Source organism: Poeciliopsis prolifica, unplaced genomic scaffold (genome assembly GCF_027474105.1).
Source record: "Poeciliopsis prolifica strain line A6 unplaced genomic scaffold, Auburn_PproV2 SCAFFOLD002, whole genome shotgun sequence".
Lineage (NCBI taxonomy): Eukaryota > Metazoa > Chordata > Actinopteri > Cyprinodontiformes > Poeciliidae > Poeciliopsis > Poeciliopsis prolifica.
In genome coordinates this window covers 18,827,493-18,846,200 of record NW_026562377.1, presented here as the reverse complement: position 1 = coordinate 18,846,200, position 18,708 = coordinate 18,827,493, and the positions used below count along the sequence as shown (strand labels likewise).

The 18,708-nt window shown below is 40.5% G+C and overlaps 1 protein-coding gene across 1 annotated transcript; it reads left to right on the top strand.

Moving 5' to 3' along the window:
* Window positions 1-1,363: 1,363 nt before the first annotated feature.
* rgmd (RGM domain family, member D) lies at window positions 1,364-17,546 on the top strand. Its single transcript, XM_055056412.1, has 5 exons — window positions 1,364-1,470; window positions 5,815-5,855; window positions 8,634-8,782; window positions 13,623-14,134; window positions 15,995-17,546. Exons 2-5 carry the CDS (start codon window positions 5,818-5,820, stop codon window positions 16,691-16,693), a joined length of 1,398 nt encoding a protein of 465 aa, XP_054912387.1. The 5' UTR covers window positions 1,364-1,470; window positions 5,815-5,817; the 3' UTR covers window positions 16,694-17,546.
* Window positions 17,547-18,708: the final 1,162 nt, after the last annotated feature.

Here is an 18,708-nt window from a genome sequence, read left to right as displayed (position 1 = left end):
TGTTTGGGCAACGCAGAAGGCAGCACGGAGAGTTATTACATTAAGTAGACTGAGGAAGATATGTTTTTTTTTTTCTTTCACCTTTGCTAATGTGAAATTTGTGAGCTTACATAGTACAATTTACAGCTGGGGTAACAAATAAACAGCAACAAAAAAACCAAAGAGGTAATTTCATCTGAGAGGTTTGATAAAGTGGTCCGCGTGGAAGTTCTGCACAAAACTTCGTCAGTCTTGAATTAAGTGCTGTTGTTTTGCTAACTCCCTCTGTCTGCTTCAGCCTGGGGGTTTGTGGCTGACGGCTCCATGTCTATAAATCACTGGGAATGCATGCTTATATCCTGAAGCAAGCACAGTAAGACAGCATGGCAAATCACATTCGCTTTCTACCCTGGCCTGTTTGCAGAAACGAACTGATAACCAGAGCAGACATTATGGGGCATGATCCCTCTTGTTTGCAAATTCTGCACATATCGTGTTTTAACAGTGATGCCACATGAAAGAGTTGGATGCAGATGAAGCTGTGACTGTATTCTGTTTTGTTTATTGTTTCCAAGCACTCGCTGCAGTTTCTCAGGTGTTCAAATACCAAAGGTAGAGCCGAAGGAGATGGATAATTTGAGGCAAACCCAGTGTGGGTTCTCAGCAGTGGATTTTGTAGTGGACAAAACTGTTTCACCTATGTCATCTTAGTGAATACTTTTTCTCTTTTTTTATTTTATGTCTGTCAGAAGACGTAGCAGTGACAGATGTTCTCAACCCAGCTGTTTTTTTTTGTTTGGTTTGTTTTTGTTAGCATATTTTCTTCAATTGTTTTAGCTGTACTGCACAATGATGGACAAAACATTTAGTCACTCAATATGCAAAACTGGCACACAAAAAACCTACAAAAGACAGTTGGATTTAAATGCAATGAAAAGTATTTATTTGAGAATAGACATAACTGACAAGCCGTTTTAGATTTTCATCTTCGAAAATTATCCGAACAGCATGTATCCTCAACAATCCACTTCACGATTATGTGCTGCTTCGTGTCGCTCAGTCCCACACAATCCTAATAAACACTTGAATTTTGCTTTGATGAAGTTGAAGAGGCAGGGATATTTCTGCCAGGTGATGCAACTGTGTTAAAGGAAAGGTTTGTGGTTTTGACAGCATGTGATTCTGCTTTACTGCTTCTTTTTTTTTTCCCATTAGATGCTCTGACTTTGATTTCTCTTCTCAGAAATGCCCTGCCCAGATATTTAGGAATCAGGCTACATAGCTCACTATCATCTAACTCTAATCAAAGTGCCAAATCGTGAAATGGACAGCTGTTGTCATATGCCTCGATTCCAAATGGCTATCTGCCCCTGCTAGTTGCCCGGGTTCTTAGTTGGCCAGCTGAAGTTGTAGGGGGAGCGAGGGTTAAAGGGTGGCTGCCATTTCAAGCGCTTGTCAGAAAACTCCCTACAGCTCAGAAATTTATCCAAGGTAAGCTTCTTTTTTTTTTCCTTTTTTTTGTGCTTCTCACTTCTATGACATACTGTTTCCAGATTGCTTCTCACCTGAGGCTGCTAATTAATATTTTGAGATAATTCTGTTGTATAAAGCAATAATTTCTTAATATAAAAGGCCATTCATTGTCATTGTTGGAGTACATAATCCGTGGCCGAAGTGAATTTAATATGTTTTATGACGTGACAAAGTGTTGATAAGATTGTTGCGTTTGGGCTGAATTCCAATACGCATGACTCTCTATCACAATGAAAGGAGCGGCTTGTGTGCTGAGAATGTGGGAAACATCTGCTGCGATGGAAAGCGGAATGGAAACAGACAGAATGACTTTTCCAGCACCTCACTGAGTTTTGCTCAGGATATACGACACTAGTAAATCGAATGTCTTCACTTTCCTCCAACCTCATATTGGTTTTACATGTGGAAAAGGTCAGAATTTTGAGTGATAATGTGCTGTAAAAAAATATGGTCATACTTACACTTGTCTCTGTCACTGGCACCCATCTATTCCTGGTTCAGGACAGTTGTCCAGGGGGGAAGGGTAAAAACAATAGGAGACCAACTGTTGCCGACTAAAGGAAGGCTTTGACACAACTCTAGCATAAGATTTGGGTGTAGAAGTCAATGCACGGAATGTGCAGAGGGGTGTTTATGGAAAATAAGTACCACAGGGGCAGAATAAGTGGAGTACTACTTGGTACTCCTGACAAAAAAATTGTGCAAAAGCCTTCAGTAGTCATGGAAACATGGTGACTCCCAAGATGCCACTCTTCTCTAACCACAGTTCTGTCACTGCAGTTCTCTGGTGCTTTCATACTTCGATGGTCCAGGATATTTTTGTTTAATTGGGTGAAAATGTCAAACATTTTCACTCCTCCATTTGGTTTCATTCACACTGACACTGCAACTGAATTTTTAAATCTAACCAAACGTCTTATTTCAAATCATGGAACTCCAACATGAGTTGCGCATTTGGAGCGATATCCCAAGAACCTTCCCAGAATGAGACAGCAAGCAATCCAGCCTGTTGATCTATATGAATGAGAGGAATGCAGTTCTAATGAAAAAGACGGCAGAGAAGGAGAAAGAAGAAACTAAAGTCCACGTTCTTACTAATCTCCACTTTTGGGAATAGAGCCAATCAGTGGCAAGGAACATTAGAGGTATTGACTGCTTTGCAAATGTTAGCCAGTAGCATGTCAAGCAGCATTGTACCTTGGTCACAGCTTTACGAGCTGCCTTTTCTTTCCATTAAGATGCTCTAAAAAAACTGCAAATGGGAACATCTTCCACAAATAATTTGGAGTTATATTCATCAGAATAATCCGTGGACTGGTGGTGGTCCACTGTACCTGCTTTGTCTTGTTGGTTGCTTAGGAGGTTAGGGATGCAAATACCCCTTTGGCTGAAACGAACAAGGGGTGCTGATCATTTTCGTCCTTCAACTGAAATAACTGAGTAGGACTTTGCAGTTTTGGTCAAACGTAACTAATTTAGTTAGGAAATGTAGCCATCTGTCGCTTCACGTTTCATGTCCGATTCTGTATTATTTGCACTCACCAGGAGGAGGTTTACCCTAAAATGTGCTTTTAGAAAAAAATAACTTCAGCAAATTAAAATTAAAAATGTGATCATTGTCTGCTGTGAAAAAATATAGCTATCTGAGTCTGATGGTATCAAGTGATATGAAAATAGAGCTTAATACAGTTTACCTATAACTGTATTAAGGAATAAATTTGATTTATGAGCTTATATTGCCATAATTCATGAATTACAATAAACAAATAAATTGTGCAGCGGTTAAAGTGTATGGGCATAAAAGGATTTGTTTATGCATAGAAAATACATAAACATTTAAATGCACTGACTTGACTTATATAAAATGCACTGAGCCAGTTAAACCCAATTATATTTATACAATATATATAAATGATTACTAGCTGCTTTGAAACACCAGGGATAAATATGTTCTGATTTTTACATTAACTCCAGCAGTCAGTAAATGAGCGCTGAGCTGACATGTTCAGCGCCATGCAAACATCTTGAATTCTGACAGTGAGGAGAGCCGACAGGAGAGAGACAAGGCTTGTCCAAACAAAGTTATGTTTTGGAATACGCCTGATGGGGCTGCTTGTCGAAACCACCTTGAAGTGTTTTCCTGCTTGCTGAAGAAACAGGAAAAGAAAACACAGTAGAATAATAATGAGAAAAACCTGAGATGGTGGAGATCTCTAACCCTAAACACACACTCCCATACACACGCATACGCATTCACGCATGTAAGCAGGGTGTGGGTCAGAGGTCAAATGGCCCTGAACTCTCTCCCTTAAGGCCGAGGACATCAGAAGTCCCTCTGTGTGCTTCTCTCCATTTATTTTACTCATCATCCCTCATCGGGGGGGGATGACCCTCTGACCTCAACGCCGGGGTTACCTGTCAGTGGACTGTCTATTTGTGAGAGTGGGGCATGAAGCTCTGGCAACATTTGTCTTTAATGAAAGAAAAAAAAAAAGAATAAAAACTCGGGTTCAAGTTATCTTGAAGTTGCATGTACAAATTCGTCATATTTTTGCTTACATTCAGGAATGCCAAACACTCTCCATGAAGATGAAAAGCACGTGTTTAACCGAGGACAAAGGATCCAAAAGAACACAGTTAACAGATGCCTGTGTCCTGATACTTACCTTGGTTTACCTACAAAAACACTCTAAAACCATCCTAGTGTGTGCTGTCAGCTATCAATCAGAGACCCATAAGTGGGATCCTTGAGTGAAGATGCTATCAGCTCTGCCTCATATACACTCACACCACAGTTTCCCTTATCTCTGCACAGATAACAGATCCCCTTTCACAACGAGCGGCCGTAACCAGGCACACTCCTGTATCTGGATCTCTGTCTCATTCTGTGCGTCAGCTGCACACCAGGGATAAAGCCGCTTCATTTCAGACAGGGGCCCTAAAACAACAAAAAAAAACAAAGCAAAAAATCTCCAGCAAAAACAGCCAATTTGCTCTGGTTCCTGTGTAAAATTCAATAAGTGTGACTCTTACATTGCAGCAGCGTGGTGCTTGCCGAGGCCACAGAGGGAGCATGCTGCTCCCTGATTCCAATCGCTGATGCTATCAGCCACTGGCAGAAACATGTTACATGTCTCAGTTGACAAATCTAGATGGCCGTGAAATTAAAGGAAAATCAGAGGAATGGAACATAAGTAGCTTCCTGCTCCTGTAGTGCATTGTTATTAATTTCAAATAATACATTTGCAGGATGAAACGAAACGATCTTAAGGTTACCGTGTTTGTTTGTAACAAAACAGATGATTTTTAAGGGAGTAAAAGTTGGGGCAAAAAGGCGCATAATGTGAACACTTGTCATGGTGAGAGATCAGTGCAGTCATTTGTTTTTTTAAAGATTTTCCTTTCATTTCTGTAGACAGCGAGCTATTAAGACGGTTCTGTTCTGCTCTCTTCTCGTTTTTGGGGACTTCCACAAGACCACAGCAAGTTGAGCCTAATAACAAAAACAAGCATCCTGGTGTGGAGCTGGTCCCACAGTGTGAGGGCCTTAATGAGGAACATGTGGAGTTGCCCAGACACACTGTCAGAGGAAACCTAATCCCTCACTCCCTTCTTTTTTTTCCCCCTCTCTCTCTCTCCTTTCCACCTCCCTTCCCCCTCATCCCCACCATTCTTTCTTCTCTGCTCTCCTTCGGCTATGCTTGCCGTTCTCCACATCCCGTCTTTTAACAGTGTGGTGTTACTTTTAGCTCCTTTCTACTTCAAACATATCTGGTGTTTGCTCAAGCCTTCCTGCTTCTTTAAGAAGAACCTGTCCTTTCAGGCTTTCCAGGCCGTATATTAAGAGACCAAACCACTTTTTCTAAAAATTATTATTGCTATTTTTCTCATCTGATAACCATCCACCTGCTCTTGCTCTCTTTCCCACTTGTTTTAGCTTTCGCGATACATATATGCTGGCATGCAATGCAATCCGCTCGTAAGGAAAGGAAAGAAGAAAGACCTCTTTCTCCACACATCAAGCTTGACAGGCGGTTCCTTTCATGTGCTGAATTCATCCTTACCATCCACCTGGATCAATTCACTGTTTGCTTCAGTGGCCATTGGTGCTGCAGTGTGGAACATCAGATTGTTCAGTAAAAAGCAACTTATTGAGTAAAAAACTACAGCCTTAAATGTTTTGCCTTCAATTATTATTATTATTATTATTTTTTATGTAACACATGTTTGACTTGTTTTATCTACCCAGAGACATTTATTTCTAATCATAAACTCAGGTACACAATGTGCTTTTTTTCCCAGAAAATGTCCCATTGTGGTTTTGAAGACACACATGATAGCAGGTGAGAAAATACGTTTTTATTTGCTGAGAAACAACACAAATCTGTGTTAGTGCTCTGTCCACAGGCAATCACGGAGAAAATTATGACCTTACCTTTTAGGAGGAGAGGGGCCGGGGTGAAAATAAACCTCAAAGCAGATCAAAGTAAGCAAGCCTCAAAATTAGCTGACTAAACAGAGTAAGGTAGATCCCTTAGGGTTGTTAAGATTGATACAGCAGGTCCAGTCTGGGGCTGGCCATAGAAGAGAAAGAGTTTTGAAGTCGGGTTGCGTTAACAGATTAAAAGCAACGAATGGCGTTTTCATTTAGTATAAGTCTAGAGTAGCTGAATCTGGATGCTCAAGTTCAGATGTAGTCTGAGAGGAAAATGACAAAAGTAACCTATCTAATCTTAAAACTGCTCTACTCTGAAAAAATAAAAAAATAATAAACTGTCATCATATTATTTGCAGAGAAACCATTGGCTATGCATGTAATGAAGGTAGGAGGTTGTGTAACACCAGTGTATCTATGAAACACAAACTGGTAAATGAACATGGAAAACATATTCTTTGGCTTTTCACTCCATATTTCTAATGTCCTGGTTAGAAACCAAGACATTAGAACAGGCTTTGATCCTGTCAACTAAATCAGTCACTCTGGTCTTGTATTGAAATTTTATTCTCAAGGCTAGTCAAGAGCACAGCTACAATATCCATTTATTTTTGTTTTTTCCAACAACTTAGTTTGAATTTTGCAGCTCCACTCAAATGCAAGTTTTCCACTTGGACAAGTTGAACAATTCAAAATTTATTTTACTTTTTGCAGCAATGACTACATTGTTATAATTACAACAATGTTTTTGAAAATTGTGCCACATTGGTGTTGATCTTTGACTTTATCTTACCTCCTGTAAAGTCTCAGATTTGGTTTGGTTTTGTGTTATGTGGTCCTGACTATCACAAAGCCATTGACCAAATGTTAATTTTAAGATATTTTCAAACAAATCCATTTAGGTGTCTGTAAATTCTCCAATCAAAGCTTGCAAATCTTGAAGAAGATCATTAGTGGTCCTACTTCAGCTTTCTGTTCTAATAACCTTTCAATGGGAACCAAAATGGAGAATTAAAGATTCTTGATGTGGTTGAGAGTAGTTTTGTTTTAGAGCAGTAGACATTCACTTTAATCTCAGCTCCTCTCAGACTGAAGGCTGACGTTAACTTGTGAGTTCAACTATTCTGTATTTTTGTGCAAATGAAGATGTAAGAAACTCTATGCAGCAGGTAAGTTTCCAAATGTTTTAACAGAACTAATCTCAGAAATCTCCTGAGCATTGTCTATATATAGCAATATGTAGCTTTAATGAGCCATTTGTTGTTGAAAGTGGAGACTTGCTCACCCCATCTATACCTGCTGGACATTTTGGACCCACTCCAACATAAGCCTGTAAGGACCTTTCACAGGTCTGTCGAGCCACCTGAATCTCACAATTGTGTGGCTGCAGGAGCCTCCTGCATGTGTACAGAAAACCCAGTGATCCAGTAACAGTCTGGGTTCACTTCTCTCTCATGAAATCCGGGCGAAGGCACAGAAGATGACCTAAAACTACAGTCCAAATGGTCCGGCTGCACCCAAAGAAATCATGAGCTCCAGACTCAAGCACAGATATTTAACAAAGTGTAAGTTTATGCAGTAATTGGCTTGCAGGTTGTTGGGTTTTTTTCTCTCTCTCTTTTTGCTTTAATGGCACAAAAAGACCCACAATGCATCTCAAGCGCAAAAAAAAAAAAAAAGACTGAAATCTGGTGGGTTTGTGTGCCTCACAGATGGTTCAGCCTCACAGCAGCTGTGCAAATGAAAGACAGAGTGTCGCTGAAGGAGTGAGGAAGATGGAAAGTTGGCCACGTAGGGAAAGAGTAACATACAAGCTGCTAACTGGAAAAGTAATGGAACATTTCACAGTGTGCTGATATTTACAATGAGAAAATCTTCGGGCAGAGACTTCACTCTGGATCTTAAATGGTTCCCGATCTAAAATAAGACAGCTATGTTTGGTATTTTGCATTCACAACTGGCAGTCCAGCCCCAAAATTTAAGCTGAGTGTGGTGTGAGAAAACAACAGGTGACAAAATCCTGCTGATGCTGAAATCTCACGTTTGTTCTTGGTGGGAGGGCTAGGAGAGAGAGCCAAAGAAGTCTTCATGTGGAATAAAAATAAAAATAATGTCACCTGTGAACAGAGCCGGGTTGCTTTAAATTTTATATGATAGTTTGAAAAGTGCAGCAGCTACAAAGTTAACAGGGGTTTAATGGTTCATGAAGTGACACTTTAATAAAGATTGTAAGCATGTTAAAGTGATTTGCAACCCCTTTTGCTCAGCAGTACACCCAATTTTTCACCCTCTAATATATTTTTTTAAAAATCTAAAGAGCACATATACATGTGTACATGTACATATGTGTACATGTGTGGCATATGTGCAAATAAAACGAAAACTGTGCAACATTCATCACCATCAGAATTGATTACATTCAATTCGAAGCCATTATAATTTCACACCGTCCCCCTCGCTGTGCCGTTCACACCACTTTTCCACTGTCTTCATCCCCCAGCAATTACTCCATGTAAATATCAAGCGGTTAGCGAATAATTAGTCTTTCATTGGCCAGCAATCACCTCTGGGCCCCCGTCTCCGCTTCAGGCCCCTCCCTCCTAGAGCCGCCCTAAAGACAGGGGCCCCTTTTTGAATGACAGCGCAACTTGGGAAGGAAGACGAATTTTTGTCTGATTTCCCGCAGCCGCAGCGTCGATGAGAAGCAGTCGAGGAACTCCATTCTAACTGAATGGATTGGCATGGGGAGAAGCGGACCTCAAATCACGGCTAAGCGGCAGCTTTGGTACTGTTTAGCCTTCACGATGGTTTTACTTGCTCTGCTGTTTCGGCCAGGTAAGTGGAGCTTTTCTCTCCCCCCCCCCCTCTCTTATTTCTTCCTTTCCAGTCCACGCTCCCCCACCGCCGCGCTGCATGCGAAGCTTGTGTCCCCGGAATGGAGGTGGCGATGGGAAAGTTAACTTCTCTCTCCCCCCCCCCACCGTCTCCTCTCCTCCTCCCGCCTGGTGTTGACTTGTTGAATCTGAACATTTTGTGTCCTGTGAACGCTTCGCCTTCGCATGTTCGCCGTAAAGTTTCAGAATGTCGCCTCTAACTTGTTGTCGAGGAAAGTTTCTGGAGACAAAGTAACAACCGTTGCGTCGCTGCGGCGTCCCCAGCCTCCGGTTCGCTCTGCTAGCCGAGCAGCACGAGTTACTCATCACCATCTCCCCTATCGTCGCCACCTATCACTGTTTTCACGCCACACAGCAACAACAAACGGTGTGCTTCTAACAGCTGAACAGTCGCCCTCATTCCCGGCTGACGCTAGTTTGTTGTTCTTGTTTTTATTGTTGTTTCTTTTCATCAAAGCTGCGGCGTAGCTTCCAGCTAGCATAGCCCACTAGCAACGGGAGCGAGCAGGGAACTTAGGGAAAACCTCGGAACTTTGTGTTTTTAAACCACAGCCGTGCTGCTTATCAGCTTCAATCTCTTATCATATAAACCACAGCTGTGACTCCTCCACCCGTCGCCTGTTGTTGTTATTAGTTGTAGCGAAAGCTAAGCCTTATATTTCACGAGTTAATTCGTCCTTTATTAACTTTGTTAGTCACCATGCTTGGAAACTTTCTGGCCTCTGAACGGGACGCTCCTCAGGCTCCGCTTGAAGTTTAAAATCTGTGATTCCCTCTTTGTTTGCATCGATTCCCCCCCGCATTCCCCCAAGTTTTCTTGAAAATCAATTTAAATGCTTAGCAATCCCTGCCACGCTGTTTTATGTAAAGCTCATGTGATGTTACAAGTGAAAAAAACGCAGGTTTTTCACCATCTTTAGGTTCAAAATGCCTTTAATTTTCCAGATGAGAGATTATAATCCAGATGAGAATGGAGATTGGCTGAACGAGACCAAACTAACATCTCGCAATGGAAAGATGTCTCACACACACGCACAATAATTAACAATAGAGCCGCACTTCATATTTTTTAGTTTTCACTTCACTACTGGTTGGCTGCTGCAGCAGAGTTTCAATTTTTACATTTAAAAATCTTAAGTGTGACATTTTTATGTAATACTTTGTCAGTGTATCATGTAATTGCTTTTATTTCCAAAGTGAACAATTGTCCCCAATACTGTATTTGTAAGTAGGCAGTAATTATAACAGGCATAGTGAGATTTTCCTCTTAAGATTTAATGATTTTTTTATGTTCAAACACAGATTTTGCCTGGAAATTTCTAAAAATATATATTTAAATAAATGTTTGCTTCTGCTGTTTTTTTTTTTTTTTTTTTTTTTTTTACTTGTAGTTGTTTTGTTGGAGTGTAAAAAGGTAAGAATTAGTCAGGCTATCTGCTCAGGTGGAGCATCCAGGCACTTGCTTAATATTCATGTTCCTCTCATGTTGCAAAGTACATTAATCAGAAATATGTTGATGTTTTATGTGAGTGAAGAGGGTCCTTTGCCTTCTCTGAGCCAGCTGACTGGTATTTTGCAGCAACTTATGGGGGAGGGGTATTGCTGTATTAGTCAGAGGAAACTCCTTTCACTCCAGCATTTGCTCTGGCATCCCATTAAAAACACCGCAGATGTAGAAAGTGTATGACCCAAAACTTATTTGCAGTTTTGAAACTCTTAATTTTATAACACCATTCTGTGCCTTGATTCCTATAAGCACCTCTTTCTATTTCAGGCTAATTTTGTCATTTGTAATAATTTGACGAAATGTTTTTGTGTGTGTGAAAATGGGGGTGTAGCGTTACTTGATATTATGTTAAGGTTAGTGTAAACGGTGGTTCTTATTTGAAGATTATTAAAATGTACTTATCCCTAATCGGCTTTCAGATCATTGTTTAGTTGTTCAGCTTCACATGGTATAAACACACATTTTAAGTGCTCTAATCCCTGCTTTGTTTTGAGCAAGACATTTGCTGAAATGAGTAATGATGGATTGATTTAGCAGAACATGTGAGGAAGTTGATTATCATCATTGTCAGATACTTATTTAAAAAGGTAAAAAAAAGAAGAATAAGTTAAAACTATCTGCGCTGCATTTTAAGTAGCTCCATCCCTTAGCCTTTACAATGTATTTTTTAGTGTTTATTGCTGTTTTATAAGATTTTCATAAACTTATAAGATGACACTTATCTAAGTTTACAGCTTAGATAACTTGTATATGTTTATTTGAACTCAACATTTCTGTTTCTTTTAATTAAGTTGTAGTTCCAGCACACTGTCTTGGGAAAACAGTGAGTTTCTTTGATCTTTAAATTATCTGCAACAACCATCAGTATAACGATGGACTAAAAACAGACTCTTATCTCTTTATATAACAGAGATCAAATTAAAAATTGCTCTTTGATTCAACATTTATCTTGTGCTTTTTTTGTTTTTTTTTGTTGCTCCCACATTTGTTTCCCATGAGGTTTTCTCACTATCTGCTAGGTATTTAAGTGCCAGAGCATAGAGACCCTTCAGGGAGATGCAGGGTGAAAATGGCTGTGCAGGCTGTGATTGTCAAAAACTGTCAGTCACAGCAGACTCCAGTGACCTCGCAGCGAGGCTGGAATTCAGAAGAGGGATGCATTTAACATGACCTTTCACTCTGCTTCACAGAATTATTCAGGCTTGGTTTTAAGTGACTGTGAAATACATTAATATGTTCTGGTGCTCGCTCTGGCAGCAAGCGTGCAGACCCGACACGTCCAGTTTGTCGTCTTTGTTTGGGCTGTTGGAACATTAGCTGGAGCTTTGGGAGTGAACAGAGTATTCTGTTGCAGTGCTTGGAGTGCACCCTGTCAGAGCTGCCTCGAGCCTCGCAGTAAAAAGTGATGCATGTGTTTGAGATTCTGGCTGATTCGGTTCCAAAATGGAAATATTTCCAGCTCGCAGCTATCCCAGTCAGCACAGACATCTCCTCCAAAAACAACCATAAACCTGAAATAACCCTGATAAATCTTTACACTCCCCCCCCTTTTTTTTTCTTCCAAGTAGTAAGTTTATTTCTTTGTGTCGTGGTAACAAAGAATCAGTTTGTGAGCCATTACTAAACCTGAAGCACTGGATTTCGGTTCCTCCTGCTAAATATCACTTTATGTGCTTCCTCTGCTTTCCAACTTCCAGGTGGGACGCGGAGTTGCTGAGCTTTGTAGTATTCTTCTTTTGATCCGTTTAAATTTTGCAACCCCAATGCCTTCAATCTTGCACTGCAATGTAGCTTAGTTTGATATATTTCAGTTACCAAACATTCGGCTGAAGCAACTTCAAACACCCCGAGGCCAACTAGCCTTGGTGAGATTCTTTCTGCAGAGAAACTGTTTCTGTTGAAGGAAATATGCTTTAACTAAACTTGAAGCACAGTGGGAGTTCTGGGGCTTGTGAGCTCACACATTTTGGATTTTACTGAATTAAGATGATAGTTTAGAAGTTTGGATTTTGTTGTCTCAGGCTTGACATCAGTAAATATCAGATGATTACTATATACATCTATAGATTTAAAACACTTTTTAGTAGAAGTATTTCTTATGAAGAATAAACAGGATTTGTTTATGACTTGTAATCGCTTATTGTTAGAGGTGCAAATATTAGAGTTTTGTGAAGGATTTCAATAATCAATAATACATTGATTACTGTGAAAATCTGATCTGCCAATACCAGTTTTAGCAATATTTGCAAAGAACTTTAACTAGCAGCATTCAACCTTCCTTTTCTGCTCTGAGCAGTATGTAATTATTTATATTAAAATTAGCAATAATGTCCCACTAGGTGTGTGAAAGAGCAGTCACCTCAAAAGTATTTTATTATTATTTTAAAGCAAATAAGTCATTACGGCATTGGCAATTTAAACTAGTTCCAGCATTTCCATTGTATGGTTATCATTACAAAAGCAAGAGTCTGTAAATTCAAAAAGAAAATGGAACAATCAGATTTCCAAAAGAGTGCAGATCCAGCATGGATAATGACAAACAGGTTTGAAACTCAAATGATAAAAAAGTAAATTTTCTGTCATGTTCTTTTGTCTGGTGAAGTCTAGTCTTTTGAAAATGCGTGTTTTTTTTTAAAGAAATTGCATTATCTGAATTAAACGCGTCTTTATTTAGTAACAACTTCCACACCAAACAGTGTTGCTGTTTGCTTGACCTGAGTATGGTAGTGGTTTAAAAACACAAACGCTCCGCCTGCAAAACGTGAAAATGTAGTTCGCATGCCAGGCCTTTAGGAGGCATTTAAACTTTGTGAACCTTCAGATCCTGAGGCAAGTTTTTGTAACTCTTTGCTTATCTAGTGTATGTAATCTAGGGACCTTTGCTGACATATCAATAATCAGCAATGAGCAGATTTTGGTTCAACACGCCAAATAATCTGAAGAGATGCAGACACAGAGGTCTGTCATGGTCGTTGTTGTGCTGTGCGCGGGTGAAAACCAAACCTCAGTGCGCAAACACAAGTGACCTGACCGACGTCATCGTTTCCAAATGTTTTTGGTTTACATGGAAATGATTCTCACTGTGTTTCTAGAAAGTCTCCCTCTGGAGCCTGTTGTCAAAACTTCGCATTGCCCTTTGGCAAAAACACCGTCACTGTGTAAATGAGAGGCCAAAACACAATCGACATTTAAACTGTACTGGCTCATTCACCACTATTCAGGACAAATCAGGTTATTAGTATTTCTCAATAATGATCCTTTTTGTGTTTTTCAGCTCACTGTCAGCAGTGTCGAATCCAGCGGTGCAATGCGGACTACGTGGCTTCGACGTCACCTCCCAATGGCGTTCAGGAAGAAGTGGCTTTGGGTATGAACTACTGCATCGCCTTGCGGGCCTACGCACTGTGCACCCGCCGCCAGGCACGCAGTTGCCGGGGTGACCTGGTCTATCACTCGGCCGTTTTTCGCATTAAGGAGCTATTCTCCCAGCACAACTGCTCCAGCGATGGCCCCACCTCCTCCGCCAAGGTGCCCAGCACGTCTCGGCCCGGGTTGTCGGAGCTCTGCGATTACGAGAATCGGGTCCTCTTGTCGGGCTCGGCGGCTCAGCAGAAGAAGTACGCCCACTGTGGATTATTTGGAGACCCGCACCTACGGACTTTTCGAGACGAATTTCAGACCTGCAAAGTGGAGGGGGCGTGGCCTCTGATTGACAACCGCTTCCTGTCGGTGCAGGTGACCAACGTCCCCGTCGTCCTGGGCTCCAGTGCAACAGCAACCAGCAAGGTGAGGAGGATATTGGATTAGTAGGGTCTAAACTTTTTGGTCAATAACATCCAGAAGCAAAACAGTTGTTTTTACTCAAAAATCTGTTGAGGTCCCTACAATTGCAAATGTTTGGCACTATTTCGAGAATCAAAGCTGGTGTCATTTGAATTCATGTAAATTGGAAAAGGTCTCGGTTATAACAACATGTTTGAAAGTAAAGGCTTAAACAAGCAGGGTGGTTTTCAAATGCAAGCATGCCAGCTCCAGCACTGCCATTAGTGGCATCAAACATGTGAAGTTAATCACTGTTGCATTGTGCCTCTCTAGTCTGAAGCATTCCTTGCTTCTTGGAGCTCTTTTAGATTCGTGAGGGGGTGGGGGGTCTGAGCGGGGTCTTTCACTGGTGTTGAATCACAGACATGCATGAGTGCTCTACCTTTTAACACATGGGTGGTCATATGGTAGTGATTAACTCTCACTCCAACATTTTCCTCCGCCACCACGATCAGAAATGTTTTTTCACACCTCTGGTCAAATAATTGGTGCTTTTTGTGTAAATATGGCATAATTTGGAAAAATAAAGGAGTAGTTGGCTGGCAGGAAGGAGTTTTTAATCTGGTTTTTAAACAGGCCCATTTGGGCATTTTTCATTTGAAGCCTTTACATTTTCTGTTGCATCTTGAAAGGTTGGACTAACTGCTCTTTTTGTGGTTTTTAATACAATTTTTGATGGGAAATTTTTAAACAAATGTTAAAGGGGACCCAATATGCAAAATATATTTTTTGCTCATTTTTATTTTACCATTCAGGTCTCTGCAGCTTTATGAAACAAGTCCAAGTGCTTTAAAAAGAATCACCCAGCTATTTCCTGGTAATAAGTTAATGTTTTTTTGTATCTGGAAAAGGAGCCATTTTTAAAAACCGCCCAATTATTAAGACACAAGCGGCTGACAATTCCTCGTTACCTAGTGACCCCAGCCTACCCCAGGAAATTGCCTAGCAACCCAAGAGGTATTTGAGCTAGTTTTACCTCTGTACAATGGCTGCTGGAAAAGACAAGCATGTTGTTATCGACTCACCATGCAGAAATCGCTTGCTGCATCCTTGATGGTTGTGCAGGACATTACAATTGCAAATGTTTGCAGCCATATTCAGGTGTATAAAGTGCTAGTAAAGTGTGGCAAATAGCAGCTTTCTTGGATTTAATGTGACAAGAAGCCCTAAAACAGCTCATTCTGCAAAGAGCTCAAAATAGGGAGAATGAGCAGAATAAAATGTCTTTATAATTTTTTGCAAAAACATAATGAACACATTTTGTGTAACTTACAGACCTACCCTGACTTCCTTGTTCAAGGAAGCATAAAACGTCATTTTTAAAGACCCAAATGAGTAAAAACAACAACAAACATTTAGCATAAAGGATTTTAGAACAATGTTATGTTTGAAATCCAATGCAGTTGTGAGGTACGATTCTTTGTGTGTCATATTTTGTGATGCAAGTATTTTGCTGTGAGAATCCTTTTCAGTTAACACACAAGAAATTATAAAATACAGTACTCTCAGTAGAAGTGTCTATCACTGGGGGTCGTCAGAGTAGTAAAACTTAATATTTTTAGATATTTAATTTTTTTGATCATATCAGAGTAAAAAGCACAGGCACTTGAAGTTTAAAGATAAAATAATCAGACTTATGCACCAATGCAGCTGACTCACCCAGAAAATACTTTGTTTTCTGCTGCCACCTTGTGGCTTAGAATTGCATTCTATTTTCTTTTGGAAATCCTTCAGAACCCTTTTCTTTCCAAAAAATATACATTAAAAGTTTGACGGTGTTTAAATGTGTGAATTAAACGACCTACTTTCTGACCTCATTTTCAGATCACGGTGATCTTCAAGACATATCAAGGCTGCACAGAGCAGAAGGTGTACCAGGCCACCACTGAGGACCTGCCTCTGGCCTTTCAGGATGGAACGCGGAGCGGCGGCGAGAGCAGCAGCCTGACCATCATGGAGCGAGGCGGCAGCTCCGGAGTGGGCCGACAAGTGAAGATACAGGCCCGCTACATCGGCACCTCCATCATCATCAGGCGCGTGGGCAGCTACCTGACCTTCGCCATCCGCATGCCGGAGGACACCCTGGACTTTTCCGAGGACAGCGGCGGCCTGCAGCTGTGCCTGCACGGCTGCCCGCGCAATGAGCTCATCAAGGAGCACACACTGAGCCGCCAGAGCCAGCAGCCCCGCCTGCCGGCCACAAACACAGAGCTGGGCCCTCTGCGGCCCCCCCACCAGGTTTTCACGGTGGAGCGCGCTACGGCCAAGTGTAGAGAAACCCTGCAGGTGGAGGACGTGTACTTCCAGTCCTGTGTGTTTGACTTGCTGACAACAGGAGACCCGGAGTTCTCCATGGCGGCGTACGGCGCTCTGGAGGACTTGAAGGCGCTGCCGCCTAGTAAGCTGAAGCAAAACTCTCCAAGGACTCCTCGGGTTTTTAGCAGAGGAGCAACACAGACACTGGCCGCAACGCCCAACGGCTCCTTGCTGCCACTCCTCCTCCTTACTTTGCTGCTGTTGTGAAAACTCAAAACAGAAGACATGGAAGCATTACCAGCTTGAGGAAAGAGTGACTACTTTTGGTTGTCTTTTAATCGTCACAGGGCCGTGGGAGTGCTACTATCAGGGTCTTCCATTTTTTCTCTGAAGGATGTCAGTTTGAAAAGATGACACATTTCTGGGGGATTTATAGCAATATTGAGTCATTGAAGAAAAAAAAAGATGTTTTGCATAAGGGCTTCTATGAACGTTAAATCCAGAGTTGTCTGAACTGACCTCAAAGTAATAGAAACAGCTTTTTGTAAATATTTAATTTTCCTGGCGATGTTCTCAGCTCTTAAACACTCCACATTGAGCAAAGTTGAAAATCACTCCATTCGCCATATTTTTTATGGACAAGCAACATTGCTTTCAAATCCTGTTTAATCCTGTTATCTCAGTAGCACTTAATGTATCAGCAGCAATTGTTGAGAATTTAATGTTTTGGGTTTTATTATTTTTTTTTTTGCTTTTTAATGCTTTAATCTGTTGTTCCACAAATTGGCATACAAATACACAGGAACCAACAACTGTATATGGAAAAAACTACCTATCCTTAAGTAATATGTGATTTTTCAACACTCCTCAATTCTGTGAAACACTCCCTCTTCAAGCTGTTCAGCTTCCAGTTTTAAACAAATCTTTATATAATAATATATTTAAAGAGTGTATATATGTCTTTTATATTTTGTAAATACTTTGTATAGGTGTTTTAACTGTAATATGATTTACATTTGTTGTGTTTAAGTAGGTTACTTTGAGTTATTGTAAGAAAAGTGAACTAATATGTGTTGTGCTGTATCTTTAATTATCTGTATTAAAGGGTTGAACACTCGAACGTAGCCTATTTCCTTTTGACACTGTTTGATTAGAGACGGTTGTCTCAAAAAGCGAATCTCATATTGCACAAAAATATTACTCATTGTGATATATTTTAAATGTTTTAGGGTTTTTTTTTAGCTAATTTGGGTTAACTGAAAATACATTTCAAGCTGTTGGAAGATTAGAACGTCTCAGTGATGAAATCGTCTACACCTGCCCAGGTAAAGTGTTTCTGATGCCTTTGAAACAGAAGTGACTTAAACACCAAGAATGCAACTGATTTAGTTTTATTAGTGATATGTAATTACAAGTTAAATTACTGAAATTAAGTTTTCAACAATAATCTTCTTTACTGAGACGTCAATATCCTGTTTGACATGACAGAAAAGGCACAGAATTCAAAAAAAAGAAAAACAGCAGAATCAGTTACATGGTATTGTGGTGCAGTTTTTCTTTCTGTCGTATTTTATTCTAGGCAAGTAAAGTCAATAATTTTTGGTTTGGCCGGAAGTTAATTTTTCTGCAGGAGTTCATAAAATCTGGCAGCTTGCATTATAAAGACAGTTTTGAGAAGATGACTCTGCCGCTGTAGGATTATTTCGGTTGCTTTTGCACTCTTTTCCATCCATGCATTGTCCTTACACTATTTCTTTTTTGTAAGTTTGAGATCAACAGACATCATGGGATGAGAATAATAATGATTCATACTTACACATATTCCTAATGGCAATTTGGTCAATCTGATGTGCAATTTTTGCAACGACATTTTTTTTTCTTCTCAACTTTCTACTAATATGCTAACCTTCAAAGAAAGACTCAAGTCTCCCGTTGCTCTCTTGGTTTACTTGTATACACTTTTTTTCCCCTGCAGAACCGATTAAAACAGATTTATTTTTGGATTAAACTGAACCCTCTTTTACCAACTGTGTTCTTGCAATGCCACATGTGACCTGGTGGTGTCCTTAGTTTACAAAGTCTGCCAGCTTGCAGTGCGAGCACAAGCTTTGACAAGCTGGCTCTGTAGCTGTAGGGTTCCAAAGTATGTTCTCGGTCCCCTGTGTAAATGTTACTTTTGAATGCTGAGTTGGCTGCCGGCTTTTGCTTTTGTCTGCCGAAGCACTGCATGGCTCCAAAAGGGATTCTGTCCACTGTTAAAGCCAGCATCGGAGTTGACAGCA